Raw genomic sequence first — 16,023 nt, 5'->3', positions numbered from 1 at the left:
CCAGAGTAGAGCTCAAAGGTCCATTTGAGCCATGTCTTGCTCTACGGTCGTAGAGGGTTTGGTCAAGGGGCGGGGGAATCATTCAAGTAGTCTAGATATTATGGCAGAGGCATGTTAAACCTGAAAGTCAGGGAGACCGATGCCCCCCTTGAGCCTGAGAGAGCACAGTATTTTATGTTTAAGTCTGGAGGGGTGGTGTTGCCTAATGCATTTGATTGCTAGGGAGCAGAGTGTGTAGAAAAAGGCACTGGGGAGGGTGATAGGGAGGGCTTGAAATAGATATAATAATTTGGGGAGAAACGTTCATTCGACCGAACCATGATAGTTTAAGATGGTGCCATGATTCTAGAGAGCGTCTAATCCTAGTCCGTAAGGGGCTGACGTTCAGTATTGAATCCTTTTAAGCAGAAGCTGGTGGCATAGAACATGAATGTTTTCAGTCTTGGTACAGTAAAGTGGATACTGAAAGATTTACTCATAATAACCCCATGAGGCACATCGGGACCTCTACCCATGGGCTGTGTCTACACACTGGCAGACAGCCTTATAATTAATATGCCAGCTCCTGCCAGCACACCACTGTTTATTGCAATATGTTTCATTATGTATGCCTCCTTCATTGTAAATCATATCCTGTTCTGTTTTCTCTTGCAGAAAAACTAGAAGCTGCCCCACCATCCTCCCAGCAGATGAAATGCGGTAAGGTTGCAAAACATTGATGAATGATATCTACTGATTAAAGTAAAGGGACCAACACCTGAGCATAACAATAAATTGATCTGCCCAGCTAGTAATTCGGCACATTTTCTGGCTGAGCAGAGAAAACAAATTTGGAATTTGTGATCCACTTTGTGGATCTGCCACTAAAGTGACTCTGAGACTTCTAAAAAGGAGTTGACTAAAGTGTCACAATGCAGGGGACCAGAGGTGCTTATACATCCCATAAATTATGTTGTGGAGCCACAACACTCTTCCAAAATTATCACATCTCTGTTAATGTAATGATGCATTTCTGCCTTCCCTACGTTGCTGCTTTTCCCACGTTTCTACCTTCCCATCATTTCAGTCTTCTCCATATTTCTGCTTTCCCTATATTTTTGCCTTTTTCACGATTCTGGAATTTCCATGTTTCTGCTTTTCTGTTCATTTCTGCCTTTTCCATGTTTCTTCCTCACCCACGCTCCTGCCCCATCCACGCTTCTACCGCTTCCACATTTCTGCTTTCCCTTTGTTTCTGCCTTGCCCATATTTCTGCTTTCTCTATGTTTCTGCTTTTTTTTAAAAATTCTACCTTTTTTATGTTTCTGCCTTTTCCACGTTTCTGTCTGATTCATAGTCCTGGTTTTCCTACGTTTCTGCCTTTTCCTACTGTTCTGGAAATTGTATAGATAGGCAACTCCTATCCAAATATTGATTAGTGTTGCCAAATTATTAATAACTACTGCGGTAGGGAATAGACACAAAAAGATACTCAGCATCTTTCATAAATAACTTTTCTGTTTTGTTTGATGCAATTAAAAGTTTTTATACACATTTACGTAGGTATCACATTAATATTACAATTGTACTTTTATGGTAACAAAGGGCGTAACATAGGCAGGCATATTCTAATCAGGACTCAAAAGAATGCCAACATGTAATGAAAACTTTATTGGTGCTGTGTGCACGGTGAGTGCATTGAGTAATACATAAACAAACATACAAAATAGAATACAATTTTATACAGAATTTATACATTTCCTTTACAGTCTTCCCTCTTTTTTGATCAATATTTTGATCACTAACCATACCTGCTATCACCTTTGGCCATGACTACCTCCATTTAAGCATCTAGCGGTTCCAGGCTAAAGAGGCAAACTCCATTGTGTGAATATAATAGCTGAGAACAGTTATATTATTACAAAAATGACTTTTCATTGTGACTAAAACTTAACATAAAAATAAATGATTGATTAATAAAAAAAATATTTACAGAGTAATTGGCTGTACACTCCTGTGACCAAAATGGCCTTGCAGCGCTTAATTAAGCTTAAGTTTCTGCCTTTTCTTATGTTTCTGCCTCCTTCCCACGTTTCTGCCATCCTCATACTCCTGCCCTTTCCCTGTTTCTGCTTTCCTTTCATTTCCACATTTATACTTTGTCTTTTGTTTCTGTCTGCATCATAATTCTCGCCCTCCAATGTTTCTGCCTTTTCCATGTTTCTGCCTTTTTCGCATTTCTGCCTTTTCCTACGTTTCTGCCTATTCCTACGTTTCTGCCTTCTCCTCCTCCTACGTTTCTGCCTTCTCCTCCTCCTACGTTTCTGCCTTCTCCTCCTACGTTTCTGCCTTCTCCTCCTACGTTTCTGCCTTCTCCTCCTACGTTTCTGCCTTCTCCTCCTACGTTTCTGCCTTCTCCTCCTATGTTGCTGCCTTCTCCTCCTATGTTGCTGCCTTCTCCTCCTATGTTGCTGCCTTTTCCTCCTACGTTGCTGCCTTTTCCTCCTACGTTGCTGCCTTCTCCTCCTACGTTGCTGCCTTCTCCTCCTACGTTGCTGCCTTCTCCTCCTACGTTGCTGCCTTCTCCTCCTACGTTGCTGCCTTCTCCTCCTACGTTGCTGCCTTCTTCCCACGTTTCTGCCATGCTAATACTTCTGCCCCTTCCCTGTTTCTGCTTTCCTTTCATTTCCACATATATGCTTTGCCTTAGTTTCTGTCTGCATCATATTTCTCACCCTCCAACGTTTCTGCCTTTTCTACGTTTCTGCTTTTTCTACGTTTCTGCCTTTTCCACGTTTCTGCCTTTTCCACACTTCTGCCTTTTCCACACTTCTGCCTTTTCCACACTTCTGCCTTTTCCACACTTCTGCCTTTTCCACACTTCTACCGCCTTTCCGCGTTTCTGCTGCCTTTCTGTGTTTCGGCCTCCTCCACACTTTGGCCTTTCCCACGCTCCTGCCCTTTCCTCATTTCTGCTATTTATTTATTTATTTATTTATTTATTTATTTCACTTTTTCCACATATCTGCTTTCCCTTTGTTTCTGTCTGCATCCTATTTCTGGTTTTCCTACGTTTCTGTCTTTTCCATGTCTCTTCCTTCCCCACACTCCTGCCTTTTCAATGTTTCTGCCTTCTCCCCATGTTTTTGCCTTTTACCACGTTTTTGCTTTCCACATTTCTTCTTTCCCTTCAATTCTGCTTTCCCTACATTTCTGCATTTTCCATGTCCCTGTTTTTTTTTTTTTTTTTTCGTTTGTCTGCTGCATATTTCTTCTTTTCCACATTTCTGCTCTCCCCACGCTCCTGCCTTCTCTGCCTTCTCTCTTCTTCTCTATCCACCTTCCTGCTGGAATCTGACAGGTGAATGTTACATTGAACATCCGAATTGTGAATAAGCTCCTCTATAAAGTGTATCTTGGAGAAATTCATTGAACAGCACAGAATGTTGCATTCAGAAAAGCAATCTCACAGCACAACATAAACTATGTCTGAAAGTTCATCTGCAATATTGAAGGCTTGTCGTTTAAAGGTCGCCTCATTGAAAATGTCATGATATTTAGATTCCTGCTACAATGCATTTTCATTTAGTTTTTGTGTGTAAAATTCAAAGGCAAGAATTACTTTTATAGGTTTAGGTGTACTCCAACCTTTCAGATGTTAAATGCTAATGATTGTATCCATAATCATGGCCCTCAGGTATCACAAATGTTTAAAATGAAATTGTTGCCCAGCAGTGAGTTACATTGTCATTGTCTGCGGAGATGAGGAAAGGGAGAATCTGCTGCTGAGCGCAACACAAATTGCGCTGTCCGGATTGGCGCCGGTGTAAAGTTGGGATTGAGCTGACTGTATACTCTGAAAAGCTCCCGGACTTTTGGACGGTGATTATCTGTCCCAAGGGATTAAAGCTGGCTGAGCACGCAGCATCGGACTGTGATCTGATTAAACCGGAACGATTACCCTCTTATCCTATACAACGCCTACTATTCGCTGAACAGGCAAAAATCATTTCATTGCTAAACTGTTTTTCCATAACTGAGAGCAAATTACTAATGTCTGTATGTCGGATCTGATAAAGCTGAACTCAAGGCCAACCGCTAAATACGCACATCATATACAATCACCGGCCACTTTATTAGGTACGCCTGTTCAATTGCTTGGTAACACAAATTTCTAATCAACAAATCACATGGCAGCAATTCAATGCATCTAAATGCGGTGAAGACGACTGGCTGAACTTCAAACCGAGCATCAGAATGGGGAGGAAAGAGGATTTAAGGGACTTTGAACGTGGCATGGTTGTTGGTGCCAGACGGGCTGGTCTGAATATTTCACAAACTGCTGATCTACTTGGATTTTCACACACAACCTTCTCTCGGGTTTACAGAGAATGGTCCGAAAAAGAGAAAATATCCAGTGAGCAGCAGTTGTGTGGAGGAAAATGCCTTGTTGATGTCAGAGATCAGAGGAGAATGGGCAGACTGGTTTGAAATGATAGAAAGGCAACAGTAACTCAAATAACCACTCGTTACAACCAAGATATGCAGAATACCATCTCTGAATGCACAACACATTGAACCTTGAAGCAGATGGGCTACAGCAGCAGAGGACCACACCGGGTGCCACTCCTGTCAGCTAAGAACAGAAAACTGAGGCTACAATTAGCACAGAATCACCAAAATTGGACAATAGAAGATTAGAAAAACATTGCCTGGTCTGATGAGTCTCAATTTCAGCTGCAACATTCAGATGGAGGATCAGAATTTGGTGTAAACATGAAGACATGGATCCATCCTGCCTTGTATCAATGGTTCAGGCTGGTGGTGGTGGTGTAATGGTGGGGGGGATATTTTCTTGGCACACTTTGGGCCCCTTTAGTACCAATTGATCATCGTTTAATCACCACGGCCTACCTGAGTATTGTTGCTGACCATGTCCATCCCTTTATGACTACAGTGTACTCATCTTCTGATGGCTCCTTCCAGCAGGATAATGCACCATGTCACAAAGCTCAAATAATCTCACCACTGGTTTCTTGTACATGACAATGAGGTTCTGAAGGCAAAAGGGGGTCCAACCCGGTACTAGCAAGGTGTACCTAATAAAGTGTCCGGTGAGTGTATGTATAATGGTGGTCATCACTTCAGTAAACCATCGATTTATTTTATGATTGCTCTTATTCGATAGAAATAATAGATCCACAGTTGACAACCTATTCAATCGATATGCCACACCCTGGTAAGTGGATTTCGATCAATAGCTAATATTTGATCATAACTTACAACTGTCAGTTATCGATCGCATCTCTGTTTCCACCATGTAATCTCATAATCTGACTGATTGGAATACGATTGTATTCATGGACAAAGCATATCAGTGCTGCTGATCTATGCAAAACAACTGATCTTTTTTGTTCTGACCGATCAACTCAGTACGATGGAATCTGATCGAAATTGAGTTTAAATCTATTGGAAAGGAAGTTATGGCTTTTTGATTGTTTTGATCAAATCACACATTGATCGGATAATTACATAGTTACTTAGTCTGGCTGGAAAAAGAGACAAGTCCATCTAGTTAAAAAAAATAAAAGGGAGGAAAAAAAAAAAAAATACAATCCCATATACACAATCCTTCACCCACAGTTGATCCAGAAAAAGGCAAAAACCCCAGCAGAGCATGGTCCAATTTGCTCCAGCACTAGAAAAAAAAACTCCTTCCTGATCCCACAGAGGCAATCGGATTTTCCCTGGATCAACTTTACCTATAAATGTTAGTACCCAGTTATATTTTGTATATTTAGGAAAGTATCCAGGCCTTTCCTAAAGCAATTTATTGAGCTGGCCAGAACCACCTCTGGAGGGAGTCTATTCCACATTTTCACAGCTCTTACTGTGAAGAAACCTTTCCGTATTTGGAGATGAAATCTCTTTTCCTCCAGACGTAAAGAGTGCCCCCGTGTCCTCTGTGATGACCGTAAAGTGAATAACTCAACACCAAGATCACTATATGGACCTCTTAGGCTTAATGTACATGGGATATTTTACAACCTCCCCTGAACGATTTAACTTGACAGATAGTAAACAACGCTTAAAAAAAACATTTTGCCCCTTTTTACATGCCATGTTTAGTCGCGTTTGCGTTTGAAAGCGTTTTTTTTTTTTTTTTTTTTTTAAATACAGACATATCCTGTAAGGACGTTATTCCACTGCATAGCTTGGTGTCATCTGCAAAGACAGGAATGTTACTTTCGATCCCAGACCCAATATCATTTATAAAGATATTAAAAAGTAAGGGTCCCAGCACTGAACCTTGGGGTACACCACTGATAACCTTAGACCATTCAGAGTAAGAATCATTAATCACTATTCTCTAAATTTGTTTTTTTAGCCAGTTTTCTATCCATTTACAAACTGATCTTTCCAAGCCTGTAGACTTTACCTTACACATGAGCCGTGTGTGGGGAACTGTGTTGAACGCTTTTGCAAAATCCAAGTACAGTGCCTTGCAAAAGTATTCACCCCCTTGGCATTTTTCGTGTTTTGTTGCCTCACAACCTGGAATTAAATGGATTGTTTGAGGATTTTCATCATGTAATTTACAGAACATGTCCACAACTTTTGAAGATTTTTTTTTTTTTTTTTATTGTGAAGCAAACAACAAATAGGACAAAATAACAGAAAAAGTCAATGTGCAAAACTATTCACCTCCCTAAAGTCAATACTTTGTAGACCCACCTTTTGCGGCTATCACAGCCCCAAGTCACTTTGGATAAGTCTCTATGAGCTTGTCACATCTTACCACTGGGATTTTTGCCCATTCCTCCTTGCAAAACTGCTCCAGCTCCTTCAGGCATCATTCAGATATCATTCTTTTTAGCAGGCGATTCTGTGCATGATAAGAATGATCATAGCTGCACTTCCGCCGCTTAATCGTTCTTATAGGCGACGGGAGGGGACGACCCCCCTCCCGCTGCCATCCGGTGCTTCTCCAGGCTCTCCCATGCCATCGGGAGCCCGGAGAATGAATCGGCCAGCGCCGGATGAGGACGATAGAGATTTCTCTCTAAAGATCTGAAAAAAAAATGTTGCTCTACATAAAGATGGCCTAGGCTATAAGAAGATTTGCCAAGACCCAGAAACTGAGATGCCGCACGGTGGCCAAGACCATACAACGGTTTAACAGGACAGGTTCCACTCAGCACAGGCCTTGCCATGGTCGACCAAAGAAGTTGAGTGCACGTGCTCCGCGTCATATCCAGATGTTGTCTTTGGGAAATAGACATATGAGTGCTGCCAGAATTGCTGCAGAGGTTGAAGGGGTGGGGGGTCAGCCTGTCAGTGCTCAGACCATACGCCGCACACTGCATCAAATTGGTCTGCATGGCTGTCATCCCAGAAAGAAACCTCATCTAAATATGATGCACAAGAAAGCCCACAAAATGTTTGCTGAAGACAAGCAGACTAAGGACATGGATTACTGGTACCATGTCCTGTGGTCTGATGAGACCAAGATAGACCTATTTGGTTCAGATGGTGCCAAGCGTGTGTGGCGGCAACCAGGTGAGGAGTACAAAGACAAGTGTGTCTTGCCTACAGTCAAGCATGGTGGTGAGAGTGTCATGGTCTGGGGCTGTATGAGTGCTGCCGGTACTGTGGAGCTACAGTTCATTGAGGGAACCATGAATGCCAACATGTACTGTGACATATTGAAGCAGAGCATGATCCCCTCCCTTCGTAGACTGGGCCGCAGGGCAGTATTCCAATATAATGACCCCCAAACACACCTCCAAGATGACCACTGCTTTGCTAATAAAGCTGAGGGTAAAGGTGATGGACTGGCCAAGCATGTCTCCAGATCTAAACCCTATTAAGCATCTGTGGGACATTCTCAAACAGAAGGGGGAGGAGCGCAAGGTCTCTAACATCCACCAGCTCCCTGATGTCATCATGGAGGAGTGGAAGAGGACTCCAGTGGCAACCTGTGAAGCTCTGGTGAACTCCATGTCCAAGAGGGTAAAGGCAGTGCTGGAAAATAATGGTGGCCACACAAATAATGACGCTTTGGGCCCAATTTGGACATTTTCACTTAGGGGGTGTACTCACTTTTGTTGCCAGCGGTTTAGACATTAATGTCTGTGTGTTGTTATTTTGAGGGGGCAGCAAATTTACACTGTTATACAAGCTGTACACTCACTACTTTACATTGTAGCAAAGTGTCATTTCTTCAGTGTTGTCACATGAAAAAATATATAATAAAATATTTACAAAAATGTGAGGGGTATACTTACTTTTGTGAGATACTGTATATCTGCATGAATGAGTATTAAGATATCTGCATCATTTTTCTACTTTCCCCTCCATTACCAGTATTTTTTTTAGCGCAGACAAATTTCACTGCACTTTTTGTACTGTACATTCACATCAGTCTCTGCACTCAAGGACTTTACAATCTAAGGTCCCTAACTCACATACATATGTATACTATGCTGGCAGCCAATTAACCTACCAACAAGTTTGGGAGGAAAAATTCATGTGGTTTGAACAGGGAGAACATGCAGACTCAATGCAGGCAGTGTCTTGATTGGGATTCATACTGAGAACCCCTTTGCTGCAAGACAGAATGCAAGTGGAAAAGAGTATAAAGTTCTTCCCAATAACATTGGGAAATTTCATTATCAAAGGTCCACCTTATGCAATTAAATAATAATCACCTTCCCAACAAATAGATTCCAAAATTATCCATAGATAATCCAGGTTTTAATGATGGACACAGTTCTTTTTAGTCAATACTCATTGCCTGTCCTTGCCCAGTGTTCTGCTAGTATTTTGAATCAATCCACAACTGCATTAAACATTCAAAGTCATGCCGCTCTCATGGGAAATGAGCAATCTGAGCAGATGATGAAAAAGTACATCACCTGCAGCAAAATCCACGTCATAAACAGTCAATCTAGAAATATAAACAGCTAAAATCAATACCACACCATATCACAACTTAAAGTGATTGTAAAGTCTTGCCTTTTTTTTTTTTAATAAAAAAACAAACATGTTATACTTCCCTCCTCTGTGCAGTTGGTTTTGCACAGAGCAGCCTGGATCCTTCTTTTCTGGGGTCCCTCTTCGGCTCTCCTGGCCCCTCCCTCCTGTTGAGTGCCCCCACAGCAAGCAGCTTGCTATGGGGGCACCTGAGGTCCCTGTGTTCATTCAGACACGGAGCTGCTGCCCAAACCCGACACCCCACCCCCTCTCCTGATTTGGTGACTGACTTTGATTGACAGCAGCGGGAGCCAGTGGCGCCGCTGCTGTGTCCTGGCCAATCAGAAGGGAGAGTCTCGGACGGCGAAGACGCTCGTGGACATCGCTAGACAGAGATGGGGTTCAGGTAAGTAGTAGGGGGTGTTGGAAAGGCTGCTGCACACAGAAGGATTTTTATCTTAAAGCATAGAATGCATTACGATAAAAAACCTTCTGACTTTACAACTACTTTACTAATCAAAATATAAATGTAAAGGAATAAAAAAAATGTCCATATAAAATACTGTCTGTCTTGTGTCTTCTTTAAGAATACACATTTGTGAATATGTGCTTCTATAATGCAACCTCTTTACTTCTCAACCTCCTGTGAGAAACCACCACGAGTTGTCCTCTGATCTTAAATATAGCGGGGGAAATAATTATTTGATCCCCTGCAAATTTTGTAAGTTTGCCCACTTGCAAAGAAATGAAGGGTCTATAATTTGTATTATAGTTGTACCTAAAATGATAGAGACAGACTGTCAACCAAACATCAAAAAAAAAACCACATGATACAAATGTTATAAATTGAGTTGCATATCAGTGAGTAAAATAAGTATTTGATCCCCTACCAACCAACAAGAATTCTGGCTCCCACAGACTGGCAACCGTATGTGCTCCTGTGTCACACAGATTAATCCTGTCAATTTAAGAAGGTGCTCCTAAGGACAACTTGTTATGTGTATTAAAGACACCTGTCCACAGAATCAAGACCAGAGAGTTGTCAAAGGACATCAGGAACAAGATTGTAGACCTGCACAAGGCTGGAATGGGCTACAAGACCATCAGCAAGAAGCTTGGTGAGAGGAAGACAACTGTTGGAGCGATTATTAGCAAATGGAAGAAATGCAAAATAACCATCAATCACCCTCAGTCTGGAGCTCCATGCAAGATTTCATGGGGTAAGGATGATCATGATCAAAGTGAGGGATCAGCCCAGAACTACACAGGAGGAGTTTGTGAATGCAGTTGGGACCACAGTCACCAAACAAACCATTGGTAACACAATACGCCGCCATGGATTGCAATCCTGCAGCCCCTGCAAAGTCCCCCTCCTCAAGAAGGCACATGTACAGGCCTGTTCTGAAGTTTGCCAATGAACTTCTAAATGATTCAGAGAAGGATTGGGAGAAAGTGCTGTGGTCAGATGAGACCAAAATTGAGCTCTTTGGCATTAACTCGACTCGCTTTGTTTGGAGGAACAAAAATGCTGACTATGACCCTAAGAACACCATCCCTACAGTCAAGCCTGGAGTTGGAAACATTATGCTTTGGGGCTGGTTCACTGCTAAAGGTACTGGCCGACTTTGCTGCATAGGGGGCCAATGGACAGGGCCATGTATTGTGAAATCTTGAGATTTTTTGATGAGAACCGTCTTCCCTCAGCCAGAACACTTAAAGCGGAGTTCCACCCATATAAAAGTCAACAGCTACAAAAAGTGTAGCTGCTGACTTTTCATAATTGGGCACTCACTTGTCCCTCAGTTCAGTGATGCGGGCAAACGAAGCCCCGTTCCTCTCCCCCTCCTCTCCACGGCACCGGCATTGTGACTGTGGGCGCCCGGCTATGGTTTCACAGCCGCGCTGCACGCTATGATTGGCCGGGCAATCTTCTGGGACCTGTGCTGTGTCCCAGAAGACTGCACGGAGGGATGGGGGGAAGTTAACTTCCTTCCAGCTCCGCGGAGCCCCAGGGGAAAGTGGGATCTCTAAAAAAAAAAAAAAAAGGGGGGGTATCCGCTCCCCCCCCCCCCCCCCCAAAAAATGACATGCCAAATATGGCATGTCAAGGGCCACCTTCACTTAAAGCGGAAGTTCCATTTTTGTGTGGAACTCCGGTTTAACCTCCCTGGCGGTTTTCCCGAGTGTGGCTCGGGGTTAAAAATCAGGACCATTAGCGGTAACCCCGAGCCACACTCGGGATTACATCGCAGGATCCTGGTGTGGCTTTACTTACCTTGTCCCCGGGATCCTGCGATGTCCCCCGCAGTGTCCGCGGGCTCCGTCCTCTGCCCGAAGCCTCTGTGTGCCAGGCTCCGTTCCCTGCGAGCGTCGCGACGCACGGGGGCGGAGCCTGGCGGCAAATTAAAAAAAATGTCAAAATCATAACACATACAGTACTGTAATCTTACAGATTACAGTACTGTATGAAATAATTTCACATCCCTTTTGTCCCCAGTGCTTTGTCCAATGCCCTGCATGCAGTTTTATGTGATATATACTGTTCTTTCTGCCTGGAAACTGGAGATTGTCCATAGCAACCAAAAAGTGTCCCTTTACGTCAAAAATGGCTTTAGACCAGCTAGAAAACAGCGATAGTAAATTAGAACACTTGCAGAATTGAGCGATAGTGAATCGTGGGGAAATTTATTTTATTACTATTTATTTTTATTTTAATTATTTATTTTTATTTATTATATTATAATTTATGTTTTTGTGTTTCAAACTTTATCATACCCGGGATATCTACTAGACGCTTGTTTGGACAGATTTAAGTGTGTTATTGTTAAGAATTACAGACCTACAATATAAAACGCCAAATTTCCATGCAAAATAATGGTACCGCTTTCAGCACCTAAAATCCGAAATAATCATACCGCCAGGGAGGTTAAGATGAGTCTTGGATTGGCCTTCCAGTATGACAATGACCCAAAACATACCGAGGCAGCAAAGGAGTGGCTCGAGAAGAAGCACATTAACCACTTACCAACCGGCCCATAGCCGAATGACGGCTGCAGGGCGGTTGGATAACTCTGGGTGGACGTACTATGACGTCCTCCCAGAATTCCCCTCTCGCGCGCCCCCTGGGGCGCGCACCCGAACACATCCGTGACCGCCGGGTCCGGAGGACCCGGCGCATCACGGATCCCGGTAAATGGCCGCTGATCGCGGCCGTTTACCATGTGATCGCGCCGTCAAATGACGGCGCGATCACATGTAAACAGACCGGCGTCATCTGATGACGCCGGTTCCTCTCCTCCCCGCTTGTGTACCGATCGGTACACAGTGAGCGGGGAGGGGGGTGGAGGGATGTCTGCAGCGCTTTGGGCTGTATGTGTAGTGCCCACAGCGCTGCACAGAGACATCCATCCATCCATCCATGCTCAGCCATCCCCACTACACTGCAATGCTGAGCAATACTCTGCAATACCCCCACAATACTCTGCAATACCCCCACAATACTCTGCAATGCTGTGCAATACTCTGCAATACCCCCACAATACTCTGCAATGCTGTGCAATACTCTGCAACACCCCCACAATACTCTGCAATGCTGTGCAATACTCTGCAATACCCCCACAATACTCTGCAATGCTGTGCAGTACTCTGCAATACCCCCACAATACTCTGCAATACCCCCACAATACTCTGCAATACCCCCACAATACTCTGCAATACCCCCACAATACTCTGCAATGCTGTGCAATACTCTGCAATGCCCCCACAATACTCTGCAATGCCCCCGCCATACTCTGCAATTCCCCCGCAATACTCTGCAATGCCCCCGCCATACCCTGCAATGCCCCCGCCATACCCTGCAATGCCCCCGCCATACTCTGCCATGCCCCCGCCATACTCTGCCATGCCCCCGCCATACTCTGCCATGCCCCGCAATACCCCGCCATACTCCGCAATACCCCGCCATACTCCGCAATACCCCGCCATACTCCGCAATACCCCGCCATACTCCGCAATACCCCGCCATACTCCGCAATACCCCGCCATACCCCGCCATACTCTGCCATACTCTGCCATACCCTGCAATACCCCGCCATACTCCGCCATACTCTGCCATGCTCTGCAATACCCCGCCATACCCCGCCATACTCCGCAATACCCCGCCATACTCCGCAATACCCCACCATACCGAGCCATGCTCAGCTGTACTCGGCCTCTGTATGTGGCCAGGCTGTGGAAGTCTCACACATGTGGTATCGCCGTACTCAGGAGGAGCAGGGGAATCTATTTTGGGGTGTCATTTTTGGTATGTACATGTTATGTGGTAGAAATATTGTATAAATGGACAACTTTGTGTTAAAAAAAAAATGCGTTTTAACCACTTCCCGCCCACCGGCCGTCATACAACGTCCTTGACTTTGTGCGGAGATATCTGAATGATGGGTGCAGCTACAGGCATCATTCAGATATCGGCTTTTTCAGCCGGCGATTCCCTACACCATGAGAACCATCATAGCAGCTGTTCCACTGCTTGATCGTTCTTACGGGAGGCGAGAGGGGATGTCCCCCCCTCCCGCGCTTCTACCGACTCACCGCTACGATCGAAGCCAGGATCGTTTTTTTTTTTTTTTTTTTTTATTTCAGGCTTCCCAGCCTAGAGGTGAGATGTGGGGTCTTATTGACCCCATATCTCACTGTAAAGAGGACCTGTCATGCCATATTCCTATTACAAGGATGTTTATATTCCTTGTAATAGGAATAAAAGTGGTCAAAAATTTTTTTTTTTGGAAAAAAGCATCAAACTAAAATAAATAAAGTAAAATGAACAATAAAAAAAAATTAAAAAATTTTAAAGCGCCCCTGTCCCTGCGTGCTCGCATGCAGAAGCGAACGCATACATAAGTCCCGCCCACATATGAAAACGGTGTTCAAACCACACATGTGAGGTATCGCTGCGATCGGTAGAGCGAGAGTAATAATTTTGGCCCTAGACCTCCTCTGTAACTCAAAACATGTAACCAGTAAAAAATTTTAAAGCGTCGCCTATGGGGATTTTTGAGTAGCAAAGTTTGGCGCCATTCCACAAGCGCGTGCAATTTTGAAAGGTGACATGTTGGGTATCTATTTACTCAGTATAACTTCATCTTTCACATTATGCAAAAACATTAGGCTAACTTTACTGTTTTGGTTTTTGTAAAGCACAAAACAGTTTTTTTCTCAAAAAAAATGCGTTAAAAAAATTGCTGCGCAAATACCGTGCGAGATAAAAAGTTGCAACGACCGCCATTGTATTCTCTAGGGTCTTTGCTAAAAAAAACATATATAATGTTTTGGGGTTCTATGTAATTTTCTAGCAAATAAATGATGATTTTTACATGTAGGAGAGAAATGTCAGAATTGGCCTGGGAGCTACAGAACGCCTGAAGGTGCTCCCCTGCATGTTGGGCCTCTGTATGTGGCCACGCTGTGTAAAAGTCTCACACATGTGGTATCGCCGTACTCGGGAGTAATAGCAGAATGTGTTTTGGGGTGTAATTTGTGGTATGCATATGTGGTGTGTGAGAAATAACCTGCTAATATGACAATTTTGTGGGAAAAAAAACCTTGATTTTGCAAAGAATTGTGGGAAAAAATGACAACTTCAAAAATCTCACCATGCATCTTTCTAAATACCTTGGAATGTCTTCTTTCCAAAAAGGTATCATTTGGGGGGTATTTGTACTTTTCTGGAATGTTAGGGTCTCAAGAAATTAGATAGGCCGTCAGTACTTCAGGTGTGATCAATTTTCAGATATTTGCACCATAGCTTTTGGACTCTATAACTTTCACAAAGACCAAATAATATCCACCGATTTGGGTTAATTTTACCAAAGATATGTAGCGGTATAAATTTTGGCCAAAATATATGAAGAAAAATTACTAATTTGCAAAATATTATAACAGAAATGAAGAAAAATGCATTTTTTTACAGATTTTTCGGTCTTTTTTCTTTTACGGCGCAAAAAATAAAGAACCCAGCGGTGATTAAATACCACCAAAAGAAAGCTCCATTTGTGTGAAAAAAAGGACAAAAATTTCATATAGATACAGTGTTGCATGGCTGAGTAATTGTCATTCAAAATGTGAGAGCACCAAAAGCTGAAAATTGGTCTGGTTAGGAAGGGGGTTTAAGTGCCCAGTTGTCAAGTGGTTAAGGTCATGGAGTGGCCTAGGCTGTCTCCAGACCTTAATCCTATAGAAAATGTATGGAGATAGCTAATACTTCGAGTTGCCAAGTGACAGCCAAGAAACCTTAAGGTTTTAGAGAAGATCTATAAAGAAGAGTGGACTGAAATCCCTCCTGAGATGTGTGCAAATCTGGTAACCAACTACAAGAAACGTCTGACCTCTGTGATTGCCAACAAGGGTTTCTCCACCAAGTACTAAGTCATGTTTTGTTTGGGGATCAAATACTTATTTGTATGGTGGATTTTTTTGGATTTATGTTTGTTATTCTGTCTCTCTCATTTAAAATACACCTATGATAAAAATGTAGACCCTTAATTTCTTTGTAAGTGGGCAAACTTACAAAATCTGCAGGAGAACAAATAATTATTTTCTACACTGTATATGACCCTCATATATGAAAGGTCATAAGGTACCTGTGCCCCCTTTTTAAATGGGATCCTTTTTCTCCTGAAGAATTCTTGTATCTTGGTGACGAAACGTGTCATTGTAGGGCCTTTTATGATAATTGCACGCTTCATGCCCATACATACTTGTATTACTAGCCAGAATAGTAGCATCCTTGGTTTTATGCTGTATCTGTTGGTGCACCTGATAATGTGAGTTCTGCTTTAATGGTGGGTTTGAAATAAAGGTTTTATTTTATAGTAAACCCCAATGGAGCGTTTTTTTCTTTTTGTGGTGGCAATATGGCTTGGAGGAGTGGAGAGCAGATGATGCTATTGGCAGAGAGCACCAATTAAATGGACCATACTTGTAGATCTGAGCAGTGGAGAAGAAAAGGCCCCAGAAGAAAAAGGGTCCCATATTTTTTAGGCGGATTTAGGACCTTTATGACCTTTCATT

At 43.1% G+C, this 16,023-nt stretch overlaps 1 protein-coding gene across 1 annotated transcript in view; it reads left to right on the top strand.

Moving 5' to 3' along the window:
* Nucleotides 1–16,023, top strand: part of TMEM65 (transmembrane protein 65) — a 182,673-nt gene that overhangs the window by 100,427 nt on the left and 66,223 nt on the right. The window contains exon 2 of the mRNA XM_073632227.1: nucleotides 655–699. Within this exon, the coding sequence (XP_073488328.1) occupies nucleotides 655–699 (45 nt within the window). The remainder of the gene's footprint in view (nucleotides 1–654; nucleotides 700–16,023) is intronic.

This window comes from Aquarana catesbeiana, linkage group LG05 (genome assembly GCF_042186555.1).
Source record: "Aquarana catesbeiana isolate 2022-GZ linkage group LG05, ASM4218655v1, whole genome shotgun sequence".
NCBI lineage: Eukaryota > Metazoa > Chordata > Amphibia > Anura > Ranidae > Aquarana > Aquarana catesbeiana.
This window is presented reverse-complemented; position numbering and strand designations above follow the sequence as displayed.